Source organism: Callorhinchus milii, unplaced genomic scaffold (genome assembly GCF_018977255.1).
Source record: "Callorhinchus milii isolate IMCB2004 unplaced genomic scaffold, IMCB_Cmil_1.0 Scaffold11, whole genome shotgun sequence".
Lineage (NCBI taxonomy): Eukaryota > Metazoa > Chordata > Chondrichthyes > Chimaeriformes > Callorhinchidae > Callorhinchus > Callorhinchus milii.
Window position 1 is genome coordinate 18,675,327 of NW_024704752.1, and position 22,246 is coordinate 18,697,572.

At 44.0% G+C, this 22,246-nt stretch overlaps 1 protein-coding gene across 1 annotated transcript in view; it reads right to left on the minus strand.

The window, feature by feature from the left end:
• lekr1 (leucine, glutamate and lysine rich 1) overlaps positions 1 to 12,378 on the minus strand; it is a 66,692-nt gene extending 54,314 nt beyond the window's left edge. Inside the window, exons 1-3 of the mRNA XM_042339314.1 lie at positions 12,341 to 12,378; positions 4,651 to 4,728; positions 1,384 to 1,459 (exon numbers count right to left, since the gene is read on the minus strand). Of these exons, the coding sequence (XP_042195248.1) occupies positions 1,384 to 1,457 (74 nt within the window). The 5' untranslated portion in view covers positions 1,458 to 1,459; positions 4,651 to 4,728; positions 12,341 to 12,378. The remainder of the gene's footprint in view (positions 1 to 1,383; positions 1,460 to 4,650; positions 4,729 to 12,340) is intronic.
• Positions 12,379 to 22,246: the final 9,868 nt, after the last annotated feature.

Sequence of the window (22,246 nt, forward strand, 5' to 3'; positions counted from 1 at the left end):
TGAGGTCAATCAAATGCATTGCATCCTTGCTGAAATCACTTAACTCAGCCTAGGTATGGTACCAAACCTCAGACATTTGGTGCCTTGTCGTTTATTTTCATACTAGACCTTTCCTGGCCACCACACGTGCCTATTTTAGGAGTCCTGTAGCTCAGTGGATAGAGCACGCGAGAGGCTTGGGTTCGATTCCAGGCAGGGCGAAACATTGGGCACGTTTCCTTATTCCACACGCCTAATAATAATCCCTCAAGAAAAAAAACAATTATCATTTGGTGACTCAATCCACGAGTGATTGTGGGATACCGCTGTGGGCAATTGGCTGCTGCGTTTTGAAACAAAATATACAGTCAATTCACTTTACTGTATTTTCTGTGAAACGCTTTGAGACGTCTAGAAGACGTGAAAAACACTATATTAAATGCATGCACTATTATTATAATTATTATATTTTCTTATGTTTATAAAATTATAAAATGATTTGATCAACTGAATATTGCCATTCCTAATTGTTTCTAGTGTCAGCTGTAACTCCAGTTGTCTGCTGATAACCCTTCAAACTCTATGTTCTCTAGGTTTTTATTTTGTACATACTACAGTATCTCAGCAATGTTTCAGGGAAGAACCTGTCCGTACTGATTCAAACCGATTATGCAGATAATTACTCCCAGAAATACCCTTCAGTCCTCACAAAATTCGAGTTAGTTATTTCCAGTACAAAGATATCCTGCTTTATTGGTTTCACTTTTCAATCTCTGCAGAACATTTTCAATTCGACCTCTACAGAACATATAGAATGCAGAGGCCACATATGATTGTGTGTGACATTACAATGACATTCTTTGTACAAATTCCTACTTAATTCCTAATCACAATAATTAAAATTAAGATTAAAGTTTTTGAACAGTCTCAGTGGTTTCATTAGTAAAGCTAGTGTCCAGTGTGGGATGGCAATAGAGGCACTAGAATTAACCACAAAACCCTTATGATAATGGAACAATTGCCTGCACCACTCTTCGCTTGATTTTATCACGTTAGACCTTGATTTTAATTTTCATATATATATAAATATATACACAGATTATACATATGTTAGGTGGGGTTCAGGTTGTAGGAAGGTCTTTTTAAGTTTTAAAAGCTACTGCATTGCAATTTTACTCCGTTTGATATTCCCTATCTTATTACTTTGCTTCCAAACACCAATTATCTTGAACCCTGTGGGAGCCATTCAGATATTTAAGTCATACTAAAAAATGATGGATGATGGATGAAGTTTGCTAATGTAGGCATTAAAAAGAGGTACTGTACGCAAGAATGCACAACACAATATTTTCTCCGAATGTACAGTACTTCTCTATCGTATATTTAGTCTTAATGTTCATTTACCTGTTGGATCTCTTTGGGTAAAGGCTGAATGGGAATATGACGTTCCATGATGATTTGGTTTGGGTCAAGTTCATACCTGTCCAACATAGCCAAGAAATTGTGCTCAAGGTTATTACCTGTGACATTGAACAACATATTACAATCAAAATATGCAACAAAAAAATTAAATATATTGAAAGGCTCACAAACTAAAAAGGTATTGTGTGCACTGACGTAACTCTGAGAATGACAGTGAATTAATTGAAAAAACGTTAGAAAATGTTTCTTTATGACTGTGGTGAATCTTTTCGAGACAACATATTCTGGCACATCTCTGTGACATGTTGGAATGTTTTATAAAATTCCTACAAAATAGTTACCATCACGGAAAATGTCAGGCAGAAACTACAGCCGAGACTGCGGTCATTGCAAGGAATTGGACATATTTCTTGTAAACTGTTCCAAATGTTAATTACCACTACTACTACTAATAATAATCCTTACATTTGTTATAGCGCCCTATCAAATCTTTGAGACATCTCAAAACGCTTCACAGAATATACTGAAAAGTGACTTAACTGTATATTTTGTGGGCGTAACATTAAAATTGAGGCCCTAGTTTTCCTGATCAGCAATAACGTAACGTAGTTATTACCAGACTTTGGGATGTCCTAAGTGATACATTAGCAGAATAGTTAAAACACTAGTCAAGATCTGGAGAGGCATCTATAAATTCATCTGCCTAATCATTAAACCGATTTTTGCACATTTCTCAGCAGAAGGTAGTTATCCTGAGTTGCTCTTGACAACACTGGAAATCTGTTGGCAAATTCCATTCAAAGCCGTCACCAGATGTAACGGTTTCACGTCCGCAGCAGCTGTCAGGAAATACCAAGATTTGATGCTGTAATATCCTGCCATTTTTCAACAATTTTACAGTAGGTAGCCTTTTTCTATTTATTGAAAAGATTAAAGCCGGTTAAAGAAAATGCCCTCATCAGCTTCATTTAAATACGATAAAAGGTCAATAAATCATGGCTTAGGAAAAGTTCACTGGGAGCTGCTATGGAACATGACAACAAGACAACAAATTCCATGAAAAACAACCTAATGTAGTGATTGATCACTGCATGATCTGAAAACATTGCAGTAAAAGGCTTGGTAAAGTGAGTATTTTGTGGGAAATCAATACGCACAACTCAAGTCAGATCAATTCCATGCAAGAGCCTCACACCAAGCACCAGCATGAGAAAGAAAATCATAACAGTTGAAGCTACGGAAAATTGGATTTTGTTTAACCAATAAACAGCAGATAAATGTTTTTTTGCCTATCAAGCAAGGGCATCAATAAATTCTATGAACTATAATAGCAACAGAAAGTATCACAAACACGAGTGGCACGCATCAACTGGTAAGTAGTAAGATTTGTTGCACAACTTTATATTGCTATTATCTAAAACAAATATGGGAGATCAAAGTTGCTCCTAAACTACTGAGATTGCTTTAAAATATCAAGCAACACTTATCTGCAGCTCTCAGTACTGAATCCTGCAAGCACAGAAAAAGACTGACGCCCTGGGCAAAACATGAACCCAACACTCTGGTGACAGCATCCAAACACCAAACGTTATCACCCTCATTTAGACCTCGTTCCCAGCAAATCACTTCAGTTTGGGGGCAATGTGACAAACTGCCACAGTTGGCGAGCTCCCCTGAAGACTCTCCCAAAAAAAACTACAATACTATACCAGCGGACAATGCTCTAACCTAAGCTTCCATCATTGAATTATTATCCAATGAAGATTGGTTTCACCTCGTGCCTTTTTTTTATTGCAACCAATGCATCAAAGTAAATATTGTCAACCCCACAGGTGACTATAATGAGAACTGCGCCTCTTTCATTTTAAGGGTGCAAGACGGGGGCAGAGGGGGGAACCTCATTCATGCCACAGATACATTTAACTGTTTCTGTCCTCATAATAACAATAGTAATAATCATCTTGCATTAGGTATGAACACTTTCCACATCATAAGGACGTATGCAAAGTGTCTTTGGAGACCGCTGAAGTGCACGATCAGTGCTTCTCGCTCGCTGGTGCCAGAAGCACAGTGTGGCAGCTCATCTCCTATTACGGGAAGCCTTTCTCTTACTATCTGCAGAAACGCATAACAATAATAAATAACGAGTACAAAGAGGACAATAACAATCCTTGCAATAATAATAATCCTTGCGTATGATACAGCGCCTTATCACATCATCGAGCCGTCTCAAAGCGCTTCACAGAATATACTGTAAAGTGTAGCGACTGTGAGTTCTGTGGGCGAGAAGTGGCAGCCGATTGCGCACAGCAGCGTCCCCCACAAACAATCGTGGATTGAGCGACCAAATTATTATTATTTATTTATTTAAATGATCAATTAGCAGGTGATAAACCCAACTGGAGGGATCATTACCCCCGATTCGACTGACCATCGGAGTAAGGTTACGCCCTGCCCTGGAATCAAACCCGAGTCCTCTCACTTTTGAGGCGAGTGCTCTCTCTATCCACAGAGCTACAGGACTCCAGGTTTTAAACGAATAACAATAATAAATATTCCCACAACGAGAGCAATGGTAAATCCTTGCATTTGATATAATAACATAGCGCCTTAATACAGCCTGGCCCGAAGGGCTTGGCATGGTACTTTAGCGTAGTGACTGTGCGCGGCGGGGAGTCCCGCAGCTCGGCGGTCAGTGCGTTCATCTCGCGAGCGAGAGGACCTGGGTTCGATCCCCGGGCGGGTCGGGGCGTTCGAAACGTTGGGACAAGTTTCCTTACTCCACGCCTCTGTTTACCAGCAGGTTGGCGGAGCGCTCTTCCCGGGGGGGTGGTGGGGGCGGTGGGGGAGGGGGATAATTCCTTGGGGAAAAAATGCGGTCACTTCAATCCTTGACCGTTGGTGGGGACGCCGCCGCCGGGCGCAATTGGCTGCCGCGTCTCGCCCGCAAAATAAACAAGTCACGACGAGACTTTACGGTGCTGTCCCGTGAAGCGCTTTGAGAGACGTCTGGAAGGCGCCGGGTCACACCCCAGGACTATAATTATTGCTATCAGTGATATCATTAGCTATTATTATCATTATTACTGTTAGTTATTACGACTACTTATTATTGTTGCTACTGTTATCATGATTACCATTGCTGTTATTGTTATTATTATTATTATTATTGCTGTCATTATTACTAGTTATTATTGCTGCTATTGCCACGGTTATTACTGCTGTCGTTGCGGGTATGATGGCTATTACCATGGATATCACTGCTGTCGCTGTCGCTGTGCGGGTGAGGGTCGGGTCCCGGCTGCCTTCTCGAACATTCCTTCCACTCTTGGGGGCCGCAGCCAACACAAACACACAGACAGACAGACAGAGAGAGAGAGACACTTACACACAATATAATATATATTTATACACACAAACCCTCTCTCCCCGGGGTGGGGGGGGGGGGGAGCGAATCAGGCTCCAGAGCCGGGGCCTAGGCCTCGTTTGTGGTTACCACGGGAACCACGCAAGCCCCACCCACCCGACGTCAGGGTGACGTCAGCGCGTCGTGGGCGGGGCGGGGAGGGGGCGGGGCGCCGCACCTGTCAATCACTCCATCTTTTGACACTCTCTCTCTCTCTCTCTGTGATGGTTCAGTTGTTCAGGTTGGGGGTGGGGGTGGGGGGGGGGGTTTGGTTGGGGGTGGGGTGGGGGGGGGGAGTGGGCTGCAAAGCACCCGTCGAGGTTTTCTGTCGCAACGTTAGCTCTCGCGACGGCCGTATTTGTCCGTCGTGGAATCGCGGAATTGCACAGCAATAATAATAATAATAATAATAATAATCCTTGCATTTGATATAGCGCTTTTCACGTCGGGAGGACATCCCAAAGCGCTTCACAGAATAGACTGTAAAGTGAATTGACTGTATATTTGTGGGCGAACGCGGCAGCCAATTGCGCACAGCGATGTCCCACAAACAGTCGTGGATTGAAAATGACCAATTTATTATTGTTTTGGGTTTTGGAGGGATTATTATTAGGCTCTGTGTGGAGTAAGGAAACTTGCCCAAGGTTTCGCCCTCTGCCTGGAATTGAACTAAGGTCTCTCACTTGCAAAGCGAGTGCTCTAACCACTGAGCTACAGGACTCCACAATGCGCAATGCGCGACGACGACAACGACGACGACAACAACAACAAAATTAGCGCCTTTCACATCGGGAGGACGTCCCAAAGCGCTGGACAGGCAGAGGGTTACGGCATTCACGGAGAGGCCATTCGGCCTGTCCCGTGTTTGTGCCGCCTCATTGAAAAGAGCTTCCAAATCAACCCCACTCCCCCCGCAGCCCTGATCAACCCCACTCCCCCCCTCTCTCCCCATAGCCCTGATCAACCCCACTCCCCCCGCGCTCTCCCCCCATAGCCCTGATCAACCTCACTCCCCCGCGCTCTCCCCATAGCCCTGATCAACCCCACTCCCCCGCTCTCTCCCATAGCCCTGCAAACTTGTCCTCCCCAAATAATTATCTATTTCTCTCTTAAAAGTTGTTATCAAATCGGCTTCCACCGGCCTCTCAGGCGATGTATTCCAGATCCCAACAGCTCGCTGTGTGAAGACATTTCTCCTCACCTCCCCTCGGTTTCTTTTAACAACTATTTTAAATCGGTGTCCTCGGGTTACCCACCCACCCGCCAGTGGAAATAATCTCCTCATAATTTTGAAAACTTCTGTTAAGTCTCCCCTTAACCTTCTCTGCTCCAAGGAGAATAATCCTAGCTTCTCTAACCTCTCCTGATAGCCGAAGTTATGTCATTCCCAAATCAACATAGCGTCCTTATAATCAATATTGTCCTTGCAATTGGTACAGTCATTTATTAAGTCATTTGAAAACGTCTCGTAAAGTTTCACAGGATTTACTGTAAAATGTAATGACTTTTAAGTATTTTGCGAGCATCATTTCATATTGAAAACGACACAGTGGTGCAAGAGTATAATCAGGTCACTTCTGTACAGTATTAGAAGGAAGAGCACTGAACTCCTTAGGGTCTGATAGCACCCAGCACACCAGAGGAATAACCATTTATCTTTCTGCTCCAGATGCTGTTGCCTTCGGCTGTAGGATGAAGACCCCACCTAGGGAGATGTCAGTAACTGCCTCCAGGGCCACTTCATCACCTCATTTAGTTAACCGCCCTCCTTCCAATCTATTCTCTCTCTTTGAATTACAGCTCTTATCAAGAGGAGTTTAGTTTTACATGCTATTTTGCATGAATTTCCACCGGTGGAAACTAAGCCGAACCCATTTACAAGGTTAACTTCTTCAATTCCGGTTTGCTAAGCTGTTAAAATTAGTCTCATTTGATGGCTTAAGTTAGCACTGTGACCACTCACTGCTAACTACGGTGCATATTAAATGCTAAAAGTGCTTAACACCCCCACAGGATAATTTTCCACTTGCTTGCGGTTTCTGCTCTTCATGCAGAGGACTTAACATTTGTTGGTTTGTAGTGATGCTCGCACACCACACTGGTTAAACACCTATTGTTGAAGCGAGGTGCTTATTATGAGTGGTACCCATGTTTGTTTTGGAGATACTATAAACATTTAGCAGATTTTGTTAAAATAGTAATCTTTGCATTTGATATAGCGCCTTATCACGTCGTTGAGACGTCTCAAAGCACTTCACGGAATATACTGTAAAGTGGATTCACTTATATTTTGTGGGTGAAATAATAATATTAATCCACTTATATAATAATATTAATCCACTTATATAATAATATCAATCCACTTATATAATAATATTAATCCACGTATATAATAATATTAATCCACTTATATAATAATAATATTAATTCAATGTATTATTATCGTTAATACTACTATTATTATTAATTAAACAGAACAGAGTTGGCCGAGTGGAAGGATTGACTGGGGAGGAGGTCCCAGAAGTAGGATAGGCCAAGGCTGTGGAGGCATTTGAAATTAAGAGACGAGGATCTTAAAGGAGGCTAAAGAGCCAGTAGAGCCAGGCGAGGTTGTGCTTGATCAACCTGTTGCTCAACGGTGCAGGAGAGAAGACGGGCTGCAGAGTTTTAGATGATTTAGAGCTTGTTGTTGGTACATCTGGGAAAACCCATTATATTTTCAGAACATTTGGTGCCAGTGTGCACAGATTTATGCCAAGAAGTTGAGTCATTCCGTTTAGCAAGTGATATTATGTAGGCATGTCTGACGTGGAAGAGTTTAGCCTTCAGGCCTTTGGGTGATGTTAACTTCAACTCTGTTGTTGCACTGCTGTTCTTTAAAGTACTCCAAGTATTTGTGGCTGATTTCATGTTGTGCGATCTGGATATTTTCCCACTTTGTGTTGCAACTCCACGATGTGCCACTCAGGTCAAATTAGAGCACAATAATGAGCCAGAATTAATTTAACAATAATAATAATAAACATCCTTTAGATGTGAATGTGAGGTACATAAGAACATCCAAATTGCTAGACGAAAGAAGACCAAGGTCCATCCAGTTTGCCTTCCACCACCCTGGCAGTCACATACATATGTCACATCCCAAACTATATACTGTATCCCAAGATATAATTTCCTAAAAGAAATCTATGTAGTTCAGTTTTGAAAGAATCAAAACTTTCTGCTTCCACTGTCTCCCTAAGAAGCCTGTTCAATACATTTACTACTCACTCATTGAAATAGTGTTTCCGCAGAATATCTGGGATACTTGCTTCTGGATTGAACTTGGGTAAATGCTGTATGAATGTGTCACTCAGTTCTTCCACATTTTTTTGCCCACCTTACTTTCTAATTTTTTTTAACATTTTCTCTGATTTCCAAGTTCTTGAGCTGGAAATGATATATTCTGGGTTTATTTCAACAATTCTCTCCATCGGTTGAAGGATATCTCAAAGCGCTTCACAGGATTTACTGTAAAGTGTAGCGACAGCGTATTTTTGTAGGCAAATGTGGCACCCAATTTTCACCCAGAAATGTTCCACAAACGCCCATTAAATGAATCACCAATTTTATCTGGGGGTTTGTTGCCCAGAACACCAGGAGAAACTCCTTTCTCTTTTTTCAGTACTGCCTTGGGATCTTTATCGTCCATCTAAACAGACAGATGGGACCTCAGTGTAACATTTCTGGAGTATCAGGCTAGATTATGAGCTCCAAGTCCAAATGTGTAGCTTGAATCGACAACCTTCTGACTCAGAGGTGAGAGTGCTACACCTGAGCCAAACTGATACCTTTATCATGGCTAATTCTGTAACTTGGGAGGTTGCCATAGCCATTAACCTCTCCCAACAGGTTGAGAAAGCGATGACTGGGTTGGGTTATTTGCTAGAGGATGTTACTCTGATGGAATCCATTAAAGTGTGCTAAAGTGTAGTATTATTGGAAATCTTCCAGATGGACAAGCAAACATGCAACATCATTCATCCCAGCGACGGCGAGAGATGAGAAGGCCCATCTCAACAATGGTTATTATCCAAAACAAAACAATCCAACTGTAAATAAACCATACAAGAAATCACAAACAATGAGTCAGAAAAATGAGTTGCAACCCATTATCCCCTGCTTTGGTTTATATCCTTGTCTCAGTAAATATCACATAAAATTGAAGCAATTGCTCATTTGCTTCATGGCAATTTGCGTGACAGGGCTGAGCACGAATTAGCTGCTACGTATAGGCTTACAAAGAGTCACCGCAGTTTACAGTAAATCCCATGATTTAATGTGAAATGTTGTGAGACCTTCCCAACATGAAAGGCACGGTATCAAATGCAATGATTGCTTCTATCATTATTTTGAATGCACAAAATATTCTTGGAAATATCTAAACTTTGACTGTCCTTTTTCAAATTCATCAATTTATCATTTGATATTCCAAACTCGGGATTTTTGTACCTTTATCCGCTTCCTTTTCCAATAAAGGAAGCAGATAAAGGTGCAAAAATGGCTCTTGGCTCTTGCCAACCTGCACTTAACACCTGGAGGGGAGGGACACATCCTGCTAACCTCACAGCAGGCTGGAGGAAGTGAAGGAAGGAAGAAGCGAGGGAGACGAGTTTTCCCGAATCGGGTTTAACAATATCTCCTAAAGCCACACGTCTGCCGAGAGAGTAATGGAACTTATGGTTCCAAGCTGCCAACCTGCTGGACTTTGAACAGAATACTTGGGGCCAGGACTATTTATGACTGTTCCAGGAAACTGACCCGAGCTGAAAGATCCAACTCGGGATCACTTGCCAATTAAACCACAAATTCTGTTCTCAGTCTATTTCAAAATATAAATTATTGGTCTTGGCTATGAAACCAGCTGCCACTGGATTTGGTCATGTTATTCCTTCTCTCCATGCCCACTGCATCCATGTCTGCAGTCTCTCTTCCCAACCATGTCTGCAGTCTGTCTATGATTACAGTGGTGAGACATCACCTTGTTGACGAGTATCAACAAGATAATAATAATCCCTCCAAAAAAACCAAAAAACAATAATAAAAAAAAATTGGTCATTTTCAATCTACGACTGTTTGTGGGACATTGCTGTGCGCAATTGGCTGCCGCGTTCGCCCACAAATATACAGTCAATTCACTTTACAGTGTGTTCTGTGAAGCGCTTTGGGACGTCCTCCTGACGTGAAAAGCGCTATATCAAATGTGAGGATTATTATTATTATTATTATTATTACAAAATACTCCTGTTTTTCAGCACCACCTCCATGCTAATTACAAACATGGCTTCTGATCTTCCTCCTCATTCAAACTCTGTGACTCTCCCAAACCAGATGGACTGGGCTCAGAAACTCACTACCTGAGGAATCGCACAGTTAATCACGCCATCTTCCTCCACTGCTTCTTCTTCCTCATCCACCTGAGTGGGCCCACACTCGCATGATTCGAGTCTAACTTAACCACCCGGCAACAATACATCTCAGGAAATGTTTTTTCCTCCCGCCCACGCCCGGTCTTTCGCACTAGAACATTGAAACGTTCTGCTCGCCAGACGGAGATTTGGCCCTCGTTGATTAATGTAAAATATTGGATTGAATCCTTTAAATTTCTCGGTTCAGAAAATCTTGTGCTTTCTTTGAACTAAACCCAATTGCTGTGAGGTACAGAGCTCGCTGCTGACTCATCCTTTATGCTTTATTATTAAATGAAATGTGGTTCCACGCACAGAGAAAACTGCCGGCAAAAAAGATATCCAAATGTTAGATCAGGGTGACCTCTCCAGATTGACAGGTGCTGGTGTGACCTGTAGCTGTTTATCTCACGGGCTTATAGAAACCATGAGAAGAAAATGTATGAAGATCAGAATGAGATTTGGAAGCGATTTTCAAAGTGATTTGAAAGCTTTTTTTTTAAAGATTTTTTTTTCCATCCATCAACACACAACGTGAGATGATTATTCCTGAGGCACAATAGATGCAACTTTGACCTCAACGCACATGGTGCAACTGATATCTGTGCAATATTGTGTGATTTTCCTCCATCCTAGTCAGCAATTCAAGGCTAAAGACGCAAGATGTCTTCACCTACACACCGTGGCCGTGCTAACATGCACAGAGTGCTTAATGACGTCTCGGAGTGCTTTATTGTGGTGGGATTCAACGCTGAGTAAGAGAGTAGGTGAGGGATGGAAGTGATGATAATAGGCAGTCAAAGAGATCAGTTTAAAGTGAGATTTAATGATAGACAAACAATAAATAAAAAACAAAACACCTGATCTTATTCTATTGGTAAAACCCATTTTTTGTCATGATTCAGACTCTCATCTAACATCACAACAGTAATCTCTGCAAAATATATTCCTCTTTTTGCAAAGTGCTGTAATCAAACGAAAATCATACTCATTTTGGGAAGATTGGCACTGGGTAAGTGCCAATGTGTGAATGCAGAAATCTCTGCTATCTTTCGCTTCGTATTTTTGCATAGAATTGTACAGAAATACAACACGGATTGCGAGTATTTGAGGAAATTAGCAAGCTATCACTTGTGTGTCAATTAGAGGGCTTTTGCCCAATGTTCCAATTGCATTTGTTCGCCTGTAACCAGTGCACCTTTTTTTAAACTAAATTCTCACATGTGGATTCACAGCAATTGAGGGTATTTAAATATAGTATTTTTAAATTGAATCTGGCCGCATAAAAACACATTAACGGTGCCAGCGAGAAATACAAAATTGAATGGGACCAGAGTAGAGCTCCAGTGTAGAGTGTAACTATATTTAATAAGGGCAGGCTATGTGGTTTTAGCTGGTTAGACTCCAGCGCACGCTCTGGGCTCCCCCCAAGCCTCGACTCTTGCCAACCTGCGCCTAATACTTTCTGGTATTAGGTCAGTAGGATGTGTCTCTCCAGGGAGAGAGAGAGTGCGCATTCCATTGCAACAATCTATCTCTGGGATTTCCAAGTGGAGGTGGGATACTCGGAAATCTCAGCTTGGTTTGGAGACTCTCAAGCACGGTGATGAGTTTCCGCATGTGTCAGGCACCTGGCTGAACCCGAACCCACCCCCCACCCACCCCCCGCCCCTCACTAAAAAAAAAGAAATGCATTGCAATAGATTCCGATGTACGAGCACCACAAGTCAGGAATAAGCGGATGGGGGGGGGGCGGAGTTGGGGTAGAAAACAAATATAGTCCAAAATGGAGCATATGTGGCAGGCAACCAAGGAATATTGAATATGTTCCATTACTGTGTTTATAATGGATTGAGCCTGAAAAGACCATATGTTCCAGGGTAACTGTAAATAGACCAGGCACACCTCTATTATGCGGAAGCTACACTCCGGGGTAACCCCTTGGTCTACATCAGCATCATAATAATAATAATCCTGATTTGATCTAGTACCAGATCATGTTAAAATAAATAATAGAACAAAAGTACACAGGCTTAAAGTTACACAGGGCAATTTCAGGACAGATATCAAAGACATTTTTCTTTACCCTGAAGATAATTTATGACTGGGCAAGCTTGCCAGGAATGTTGGGTAGAGGTCAGGACACTCATTTATAAAAAGAACCTTGTTGTTGTGGTGAGGAGACGGTAGGGTGGATGTACTAGAAGGATGAGATCAGATGAGCCGAAGGGTTTTCTTTATCCGAAACAATCTGTGATCTTGTGAAAGCACTTCACAGGTTTCTGTAAAGAGAAGAGAGATGTAGCAGCCAAGTTGCTCACAGCAACATCCCCTAACAGTTATGAAGCGAATGACAATGTTTTTCCCTCTGGGGAATATGGCCAGGACACTGGGGGAAACTTCTGTCTTTCTTTCTTTAAGAAGTGCCATGACACCGACTGAACCAAAATACACACACGGTCACTTTACGGTAAATCCCGTGAAATGCTTTGAGATGTTCCCTCCGACATAAAAGGTGCTGTATCAAATGCAAGAATTATTAATATTAGACGCACAGAGGAGCTCCAACTGTCAAGCAGTTTCAATTCACTGATACAATAATAATCCTTGCACTTGATATAGCGCCTTATCGTGTCTGCGCAGCATCTCAAAGCGCTTCACAGAATATACTGTGAAGTGAATTGACCGTATATTTTGTGGGCAAAACGTAAGATGGAATGGGTTCTTGGCTCGGTGGGTAGCACTCTTGCCTCTGAGTCAGAAGGTTGCAGGTTCAAGCCTCATTTTGGTATTTTGAGCTGCGCGATGCTGTATTTTTAAAAAAAAAACACACACAAAGGAGGTTTCACATCTAGCGTTCTGCACCCAATCTGTTTGGCCATTGAAACGGAGCGACAGCAAAATTTCACCAAAGTTCCCTGCTCATACGATCAGTTGCAAAATGATTTCGATATGGTTTTAAAATAAAACGTTCCTGGGATTCACCTGAGACTTAAAAGGATCGCGAACTGCAACTGCATTTCAACCAAAGTAACAATGACAATCATACACAAGGAATTAATTGGCAGACCTGCCCGACTTTCATTTACCAACTAGTTAAATGATTGTGCAGAACCTTTATGATCTCATCCGGGGCTTTCATATCAATTGGGTGTATTTGCTAAGCAACAGAGAACGACCTAAAGAGACACCTTTTGGAGGTAGCAATCTTCTGTTGTGATCAGCCACATGTGTCAGACACATAGAGAAACCCGTCGGTGTGCTTAAAAGTTCTAACGCTTAAGACCCTCCTCTTTGACCGTGCCTTGGGTTACCCTCCTGCCCCTACCCTCCCCACCCTCCACCCCTCCTGTTCCCAACCCTCACCTCAGGTGCAGATCCCTGACTGTCCAGCACCATGGGACATCTTCCTGACATGAAAGGCGCTGTGCGAATGTAATTTATTGCTGTTGTATCTAAACCCAGATCGAGAATGTCACACATACGATGCCACGTAGCAAGATTTATTGTGGGCTGATTACCCATCCCTCCTTCCACACCCTTGAACCTGTCACCCCTCCTCTGTCTTCAACACGGTAACCTCCATGAAGTCCACCACCTGCTCCCTCGACCCCATCTCTACCCCTCTCCTTAAATCCCAGCTCCACCTCTTTGCCCAAATACTCGCCGACATCATTAACCTCTTCCTGTCATCTGGCACTGTTCCTTCCCCCCTCAAAACAGCCTCCTCGTCCTTCTTGACCTCTCTGCCGTCTTTAACACCATGGACCACTCAATCCGCCTCCACCGCTTCTCCTCCCACCTCAACCTTCAAGGTTCTGTCCTTGACTGGTTCAGGTCCTACCTTTCACACCACCTCCACTTCGCCGTGGCAAACGGCTTCTCCTCCAACCTCCGCACTGTCTCGTGCGGTGTTCTTCAGGGCTCTGTCCTCGGTCCCCTCCTCTTCACCCTCTACATGCCCCCCCTGAGTGACGTTATCCGCAAACATTGGGGTAAATTTCCACATGTATGTGGATGACACCCAACTCTACCTCTCTGCCTCCACCCTGAACTCCAGGACTAATGGTATCCTGACCAACTGCCCGTCCGACATCAGGTCCTGTACGAGGGCCAACTTTCTCCAACTCAACGTCAGCAAGACCGAGGCCCTCCTGATTGGCTCACACCAGCGTCTCCGCACCTCAGGCACTGGCAGCATCAGCCTCCATGGCTGCACACTCAACCTCACTAAGCCAGTCAGGAACCTGGATGTCTTGTTTGACCCTGAACTGTCTTTTCTCCCCCACATCCGCGCCATGACCAGCACCACCTACCACCATCTCCGCAACATTGCCAGACTCCGCCACTGCCTCACACCTCAGGCTGTCGAAACCCTCACCCATGCATTTGTTACCTCAAGGCTCGATTACTGGAACTCCCTCCTCATCGGCCTTTCCAACTCCTTCCTTCACAACCTGTAGATCATCCAAAACTCTGCAGCTCGTGTACTCTCGCGCACCAGGCTCCGTGACTCCATCACTCCCACCCTCGCCCGACTGGCTCCCCACCGCCCCAGAGGATCAAGTTCAAGATCCTCGTCCTCACCTTTAAGGCCATCCATGGCCTTGCTCCTTCCTACCTCTCTGACCTGCTGACTCCCTACCAACCTGCCCGCTCCCTCCGTTCATCGAGCTCCGGCTGCTCCATGTCTCCCACCCGACCCGCCCTACCATCAGTGGCCGGGCTTTCAGCCTCTCTGCCCCCACACTCTGGAACTCCATCCCACGGTCCCTTCACCTCACTTCCTCCCTTGCCTCCTTCAAGGCCGGTCTCAAGACCCTTCTCTTCGACCGTGCCTTTGGTCTCCCTCCCACCTCTCTGCCTTCCCTCACCCCTTCACCATCCCTCCCCCTTGATCGGGCCCCGACACCTGACTGTTCAGCGCTTTGGGACGTCCTCCCGACATGAAAGGTGCCTTATAAATGTAATTTTGTTGTTGTTGTTGTTGGTATTATACCCACCTGTTTTTTCTCAGGAAAGTGGACAGAAAAAACAAGCCTGTCTAACATCTGCTGATAGATAAGGTTGTGAGAGCTGCTAAACAGGTGATGATGAGCAAACACACCCAATAGTAATGCTAATGTCATAGGAGAGCAATTACGAACACAGCTTACACGTCGATACCATGAACGCTCACCTGGATTCATTGTTCTCACGGACAGAAAAGAAAATCTAGTAACTTGCCTCCTGTTTTTATTTCTGTGATCTTGTTACTTACTGATTTAATGATCAACGGCAATAGTCTCTCTCTCTATTTATTCTAACCAAACCATTCATATTTTGAAAATCTCCTTTAAATACCCATTAACTTTAGTGAATTCACTTTACAGTACATTCTGTGAAGCGCTTTGAGATGACTCAAATACGTGATAATGCAAGGATTATTATTATTATTATCTACATTATTCTAGCACTTCTCTTTTAAAGAAAACCATGGAAGAGGATGGACAAGGACTGGTAGGGGCGCTGGGGCTCATAGTGTCAGATTTATACAGTAAGTCTTATTTTAAGCACTTTATGCCACTACTGGTTGCAAATGAAAAATTGAACTATTGCAACACACACAAACACACAATTCGCAAAGCACCATGTGAAGGGTGGCTATAGAAATGCAAGTTGTTGTTGTATAAAGTAGAGCATGCTTCAGTATGCGTAAATAATGTATTCAGAAATTGTGAAAGAAGCAGTCATTTCCATTCATCCAATAAATTGTCCATCTGGCTGTTACCCAAGTGTTCTGCTCTGACAAGGCATGATTAATTCAGTACAGTTTTTGCTTAACTTGAAATTATTTTAAATTTAGCTATAATGATGAGGGAGTTTCACTGTTTCTCTGTAAAGTATCGGAGGTGCCACGACATCAAGAATAGGAAAGAAGAGTTAAAATGTATGAGGCTGTCTCAGACCAACACGGAACGTATTGGAACTGATTTACAGAGGCAGGATAAAGTTATTCAATTACAGAACTAATCTTTAGCCTAGTTTTTGTTCCTTGCTACACCTCTCTTCTTTGCACTCGAAGACATTTTGACTCAATTTTCTCTCTATTAGTGTCTCTACTGCCTTCTGCCACTCTGCCCCCACCTTCTAGAACTCCATCCCGCAGTCCCTCTGCCTTGCTCACTCCCTCACCACCTTCAAGACCCATCTCAAGACCCTCCTCTTCGACCGTGCTTTCGATCTCCCTGCTTCCCAAACTCCCCAATCCCGACCCCCAGCTTGGGTCCGTAGCCCTTTCTGTCCAGTGCCTTGGGACATCCTCCCGACGTGAAAGGCGCTATACACATGTAATTTTGTTGTTGTTGTTGTTGCTGTATTAGCATGCTACTGCTTCCTTCCTTTTAAGGTTCTGTGAGTATCTAATTGTTAATAATAATAACCTTTGCATTGATATTGCATCTTTCACATTGAGATGTGAAATCTCATAAGATTTCTTATAAGATTTCTCATAAAATGCTTCATAAGATTGTACGGTGAATTGTTGGGCCTGTATTTGTTGGCAAATGCAGTTGTCAATTAGTGCGCAGCAGAGTCCAACAAACAGCTGTGAAGTGAATGATCAATTTGAGCTGAAGTATTGTTGACCAGGACATTGAGAGAAACTCTCTTCCTTTTTTGAATAGTGGGATCTTTAACATCTACCTGAACAGGCAGACGGGACCTTAGTTGAATGTCTCATCCATAGGATGGGAACTTCAACAATTTGGCACCCACCCCCCCCCTTCTTCCCCCCAGCACTGCATTGGAGTGTCAAAGTTTGAAGCACTTTGAGACATCTCAATGACGTGATAAAGCGCTATATCAAATGCAAGATTTATTTTTTATTGAAGTTCCGATATGGAGCTTGAACGCACAATGGTGGGATTCAGAGTTGAGGGAAGGAGCTACCAACTGAGCCAAGCTGGCACCAAATGATTTGGCCTTCTATATTCATCTTAAAAATAAAATCTGGTGTATATATTAGCCCTCCCTCCCTCCTCCTCCGCCCTCCCTCCCTCCCTCCCTCCCGCCCCCGCCCGCCCTCCTCCTCCCCTCCCTCCCTCCCTCCGCCCGCCCTCCCTCCCTCCCCCGCCCTCTCCCTCCGCCCTCCCTCCGCCCCGCCCTCCCTCCCCCCCGCCCTCCCTCCCTCCGCCCTCCCCCTCCCGCCCTCCCTCCGCCCTCCTCCCTCCTCCCCGCCCTCCCTCCCTCCCGCCCTCCCTCCGCCGCCCTCCCTCCCTGCCCGCCCTCTCCTCCCTCCCCCGCCCTCCCTCCGCCCGCCCGCCTCCCTCCCTCCGCCCCTCCCTCGCACCCTCCCTCCGCCTCCCGCCCTCCCTCCCGCCCGCCCGCCCTCCCTCCCGCCCTCCCTCCCCGCTCCGCTCCCTCCCCCCCCCGCCCTCCTCCCTCCCGCCGCCCCTCCGCCCTCCGCCCTCCCTCCCGCCCCCCGCCCTCCCTCCCTCCCGCCCTCCCCGAGCAATGTAATGCCGTGTTGCAATTCTGTGATTATCTTCAGTTTTACACAAATACACAAACACAGACACACACAACACACACACACAGACACACAGACACACACACACAGACACAAACACACACAGACACACAGACACACACACACACACACACACGACACACACACACACACAGACACACACAAACACAGACACACACACAGACACACACACAACCACACACACACAGACACAAACACAGACACAAACACACACAGACACACACAGACACACACACACACACAGACACACACACACACACACACACAGACACACACAACACAGACACACACAGACACACACACAACCACACACACACAGACACAAACACAGACACAAACACACACAGACACACACACACACACAGACACACACACAACCACACACACACACAGACAAACACACACACACAGACACACACACAGACACACACAAACACACACACCACCACACACACACACACAGACACACACACACACACACACACACGGACACACACACAACACACACACACAACCACACACACACAACAAACACACACACACACACACAGACACACACACACACAGACACAACCACACACACACACACACAGACACACACACAAGTACAGACCCCCCCCCACCCCCCCACACCCCCACAGTGCAGAAACCCTTTGCAAAGCCTCAGTGCCGCACAGGAGATTCCCCTCTTTAGTGTCAGAGCCCTGAGGGCGGCCCCGAGAGGGAGAGAGAGAGAGAGAGAGAGAGCGATGGCCATCGCTGAGGGGTCTCTCGGGTCCACACGCACTGAGGTGGAGTTTATTGGTCGATGTCGTGCGAACCCTTCGCCCTTCGTGGGAAGAGCTGCGCATTAGCGCACGCGAACCCTCGCATTATACCAACGCTGATAACGAAAGGTACACACACTCACACCCACCCACACACACACATATATATATATATAGCACTGCCCTCACCTCAAATTAATTCTTTTTAAATTTATTTTTTTATAAAAAAATCCCAAACATTATTATTATTTTCTCTCCCAAAAAAATATATATTATCCCTCACCTTAAACACACACACACACACTCACACACACGTGTTGTTTTTACTCTCCCCCTCTCCCCCCATTTCCAGGTTCCCCCCAAAAAAATAACAACAATAAAACAGAAACCGTTTTTTCTTCCAAAAAAAAAGTGCATTTTTTTCAAAAAACAAAACCATAAAAAATACCCTTTTCGGAAAAGAAACTCGAAACTAAAAGTAGACGCGGAAACAAACCCACACTGTGCCGAACACTGTGTGTTTTTTTACCAGAAAAAAAAACGAAAAAAAAAAACTCGAAATGATAAAATAAAAAAAGGTATTGAATGTTTTTTTCTCGAAAAAAAATACAATATATATATATATTAAAAGAAGATCGTGAGGGAGAGCGCACACACACACACACAGAGGGTACAACACCTGTTACACCAAAGCTCAACCCAAAATATAACAGAATAAGGTCTCTCTGTGTCTGTGTCTCTCTCTCTCAATAACAATAATAATGACAATAATAATAAGGATATTATTAACGTTAAAGGAATAATCATAATAACTAATAATGACAACAATAACAAAGGTATCAATAATAAAAAAAGGATAATCATAACTAATAATGACAATAATAACAACAATAACAAAGATATTATTAATAATAAAAGGATAATCATAATAACCAATAATGACAATAATAACAATAACAAAGATATTATTAACAATAACATAATCATAATAACTACTAATGACAATAATAACAACAATAACAAAGATATTATTAATAATAAAAGAATACTACTGATAACAATAATAATAACAATAATAAGAGCTGACAAATTGCACTGATTATTAAAGCAAAAAATTATTCCCCTCTCTCAGGCTTTGCACATCGCCCAATGCAACAGAAGTCTCTGCACCGCAGTGATCTCCACTACAATATTTATTTATATTGTGACATAGTATTTATAACGCGAATTATAAACATTACACTGACAGATCTCACCGTGTGATGGGGTTCAGCTGAAATACGACCGGAGTGGGGGGTTTGGGGGGTTTGGGGGGGTTTGAAATGATAACAAGGGCTTGAGAGTGAGAGAGTGAGTGTGAGAGAGTGAGTGTGTGAGAGAGTGAGTGTGAGAGTGAGTAAGAGAATGAGTGAGAGTGAGTGTGAGAGAGTGAGTGTGAGAGTGAGTGAGTGTAAGAGAGTGTGTGAGAGTATGAGTGAGTGTGAGAGAGTGAGTGTGAGTGAGTGTGAGAGTGAGTGTAAGAGAGTGAGTGTGAGAGTGTGTGAGAGTGTGAGTGAGTGTAAGAGAATGAGTGTGAGAGTGAGTGTAAGAGAGTGAGTGTGAGTGTGTGAGAGTATGAGTGAGTGTAAGAGAATGAGTGTGAGTGAGTGTAAGAGAGTGAGTGTGAGAGATTGTGAGAGAGTGTGAGAGTGAGTGAGTGTAAGAGAGTGAGTGTGAGAGAGTGAGTGTGAGAGTGAGTGATTGTGAGAGAGTGTGAGTGAGTGAGTATAAGAGAGTGAGTGTGAGAGAGTGAGTGTGAGAGTGAGTGATTGTGAGAGAGTGTGAGAGTGAGTATAAGAGAGTGAGTGTGAGAGAGTGAGTGTGAGAGTGAGTGATTGTGAGAGTGTGAGAGTGAGTGAGTGTAAGAGAGTGAGTGTGAGAGTGTGTGAGAGTATGAGTGTAAGAGAATGAGTGAGTGAGTGTAAGAGAGTGAGTGTGAGAGTGAGTGAGTGTAAGAGAGTGAGTGTGAGAGTGTGTGAGTATGAGTGAGTGTAAGAGAATGAGTGTGAGTGAGTATAAGAGAGTGAGTGTGAGAGAGTGAGTGATTGTGAGAGAGTGTGGGAGTGAGTGAGTGTAAGAGAGTGAGTGTGAGAGTGTGTGAGAGTATGAGTGAGTGTAAGAGAATGAGTGTGAGTGAGTGTAAGAGAGTGAGTGTGAGAGAGTGAGTGTGAGAGTGAGTGTAAGAGAGTGAGTGTGAGAGTGTGTGAGAGTATGAGTGAGTGTAAGAGAATGAGTGTGAGTGAGTGTAAGAGAGTGTGAGAGTGAGTGAGTGTAAGAGAGTGAGTGTGAGAGAGTGAGTGTGAGAGTGAGTGATTGTGAGAGAGTGTGAGTGTGAGTGAGTATAAGAGAGTGAGTGTGAGAGAGTGAGTGTGAGAGTGAGTGATTGTGAGAGAGTGTGAGAGTGAGTATAAGAGAGTGAGTGTGAGAGAGTGAGTGTGAGAGTGAGTGATTGTGAGAGAGTGTGAGAGTGAGTGAGTGTAAGAGAGTGAGTGTGAGAGTGTGTGAGAGTATGAGTGTAAGAGAATGAGTGAGTGAGTGTAAGAGAGTGAGTGTGAGAGTGAGTGAGTGTAAGAGAGTGAGTGTGAGAGTGTGTGAGTATGAGTGAGTGTAAGAGAATGAGTGTGAGTGAGTATAAGAGAGTGAGTGTGAGAGAGTGAGTGATTGTGAGAGAGTGTGGGAGTGAGTGAGTGTAAGAGAGTGAGTGTGAGAGTGTGAGAGTATGAGTGTAAGAGAATGAGTGAGTGAGTGTAAGAGAGTGAGTGTGAGAGAGTGAGTGTAAGAGAGTGTAAGAGTGAGTGTGAGAGTGTGTGTAAGAGAGTGAGTGAGTGTAAGAGTGTGAGTGAGAGAGTGTGAGTGAGTGTGAGAGAGTGTGAGTGAGTGTGAAAGAGTGTGTCGAAATGAACCGATCTGATCTCATCAACGTGAGCAAATGGGTGGGAGAACCTCACTGTGACCTGCACACACGCACTTACACACTCACATATACACACTCACACACATACACTCACTCACACTCACATATACACTCACAGTCATACACTCCCACTCACTCACTCACTCATTAGGAAGCACAACAATAGTAGTTGATGAGCCTTACGATGTAACGCTGACACAGTCATAAACAAACAACACAATTACATTTGTACAGCGCCTTTCACTTCGGGAGGACATCCCAAAGCGCTGAAACCATTGCGTCTGTGGGTGTGTGTCTGTCTGTGACTCTGTGTGTCGGTGTGTGTGTCGGTCTGTGGTCTGTGTGTGTGTCTGTCTTGCGTCTGTGTTTGTCTGTCTGTCTGTGTGTGTGTGTCTGTCTGTATGCGTGTCTGTGTGTTTGTGTCTGTCTGTGTGTGTGTGTGTCTGTCTGTGTGTGTGTCTGTCTGTGTGTGTGTCTGTCTGTGTGTGTGTCTCTGTGTGTATGTCTGTCTTGCATCTGTGTCTGTCTGTATGTGTCTCTGTGTGTGTCTCTGTGTGTGTGTCTCTGTGTGTGTGTCTGTGTGTGTGTGTCTGTGTGTGTGTGTGTGTCTGTCTTGCATCTGTGTCTGTCTGTATGTGTCTCTGTGTGTGTGTGTTTGTCTTGCATCTGTCTGTCTATATGTCTGTGGGGGTCTGTCTCTGCGTGTGTGTCTGTGTCTCTGCGTGTGTGTCTGTGTCTCTG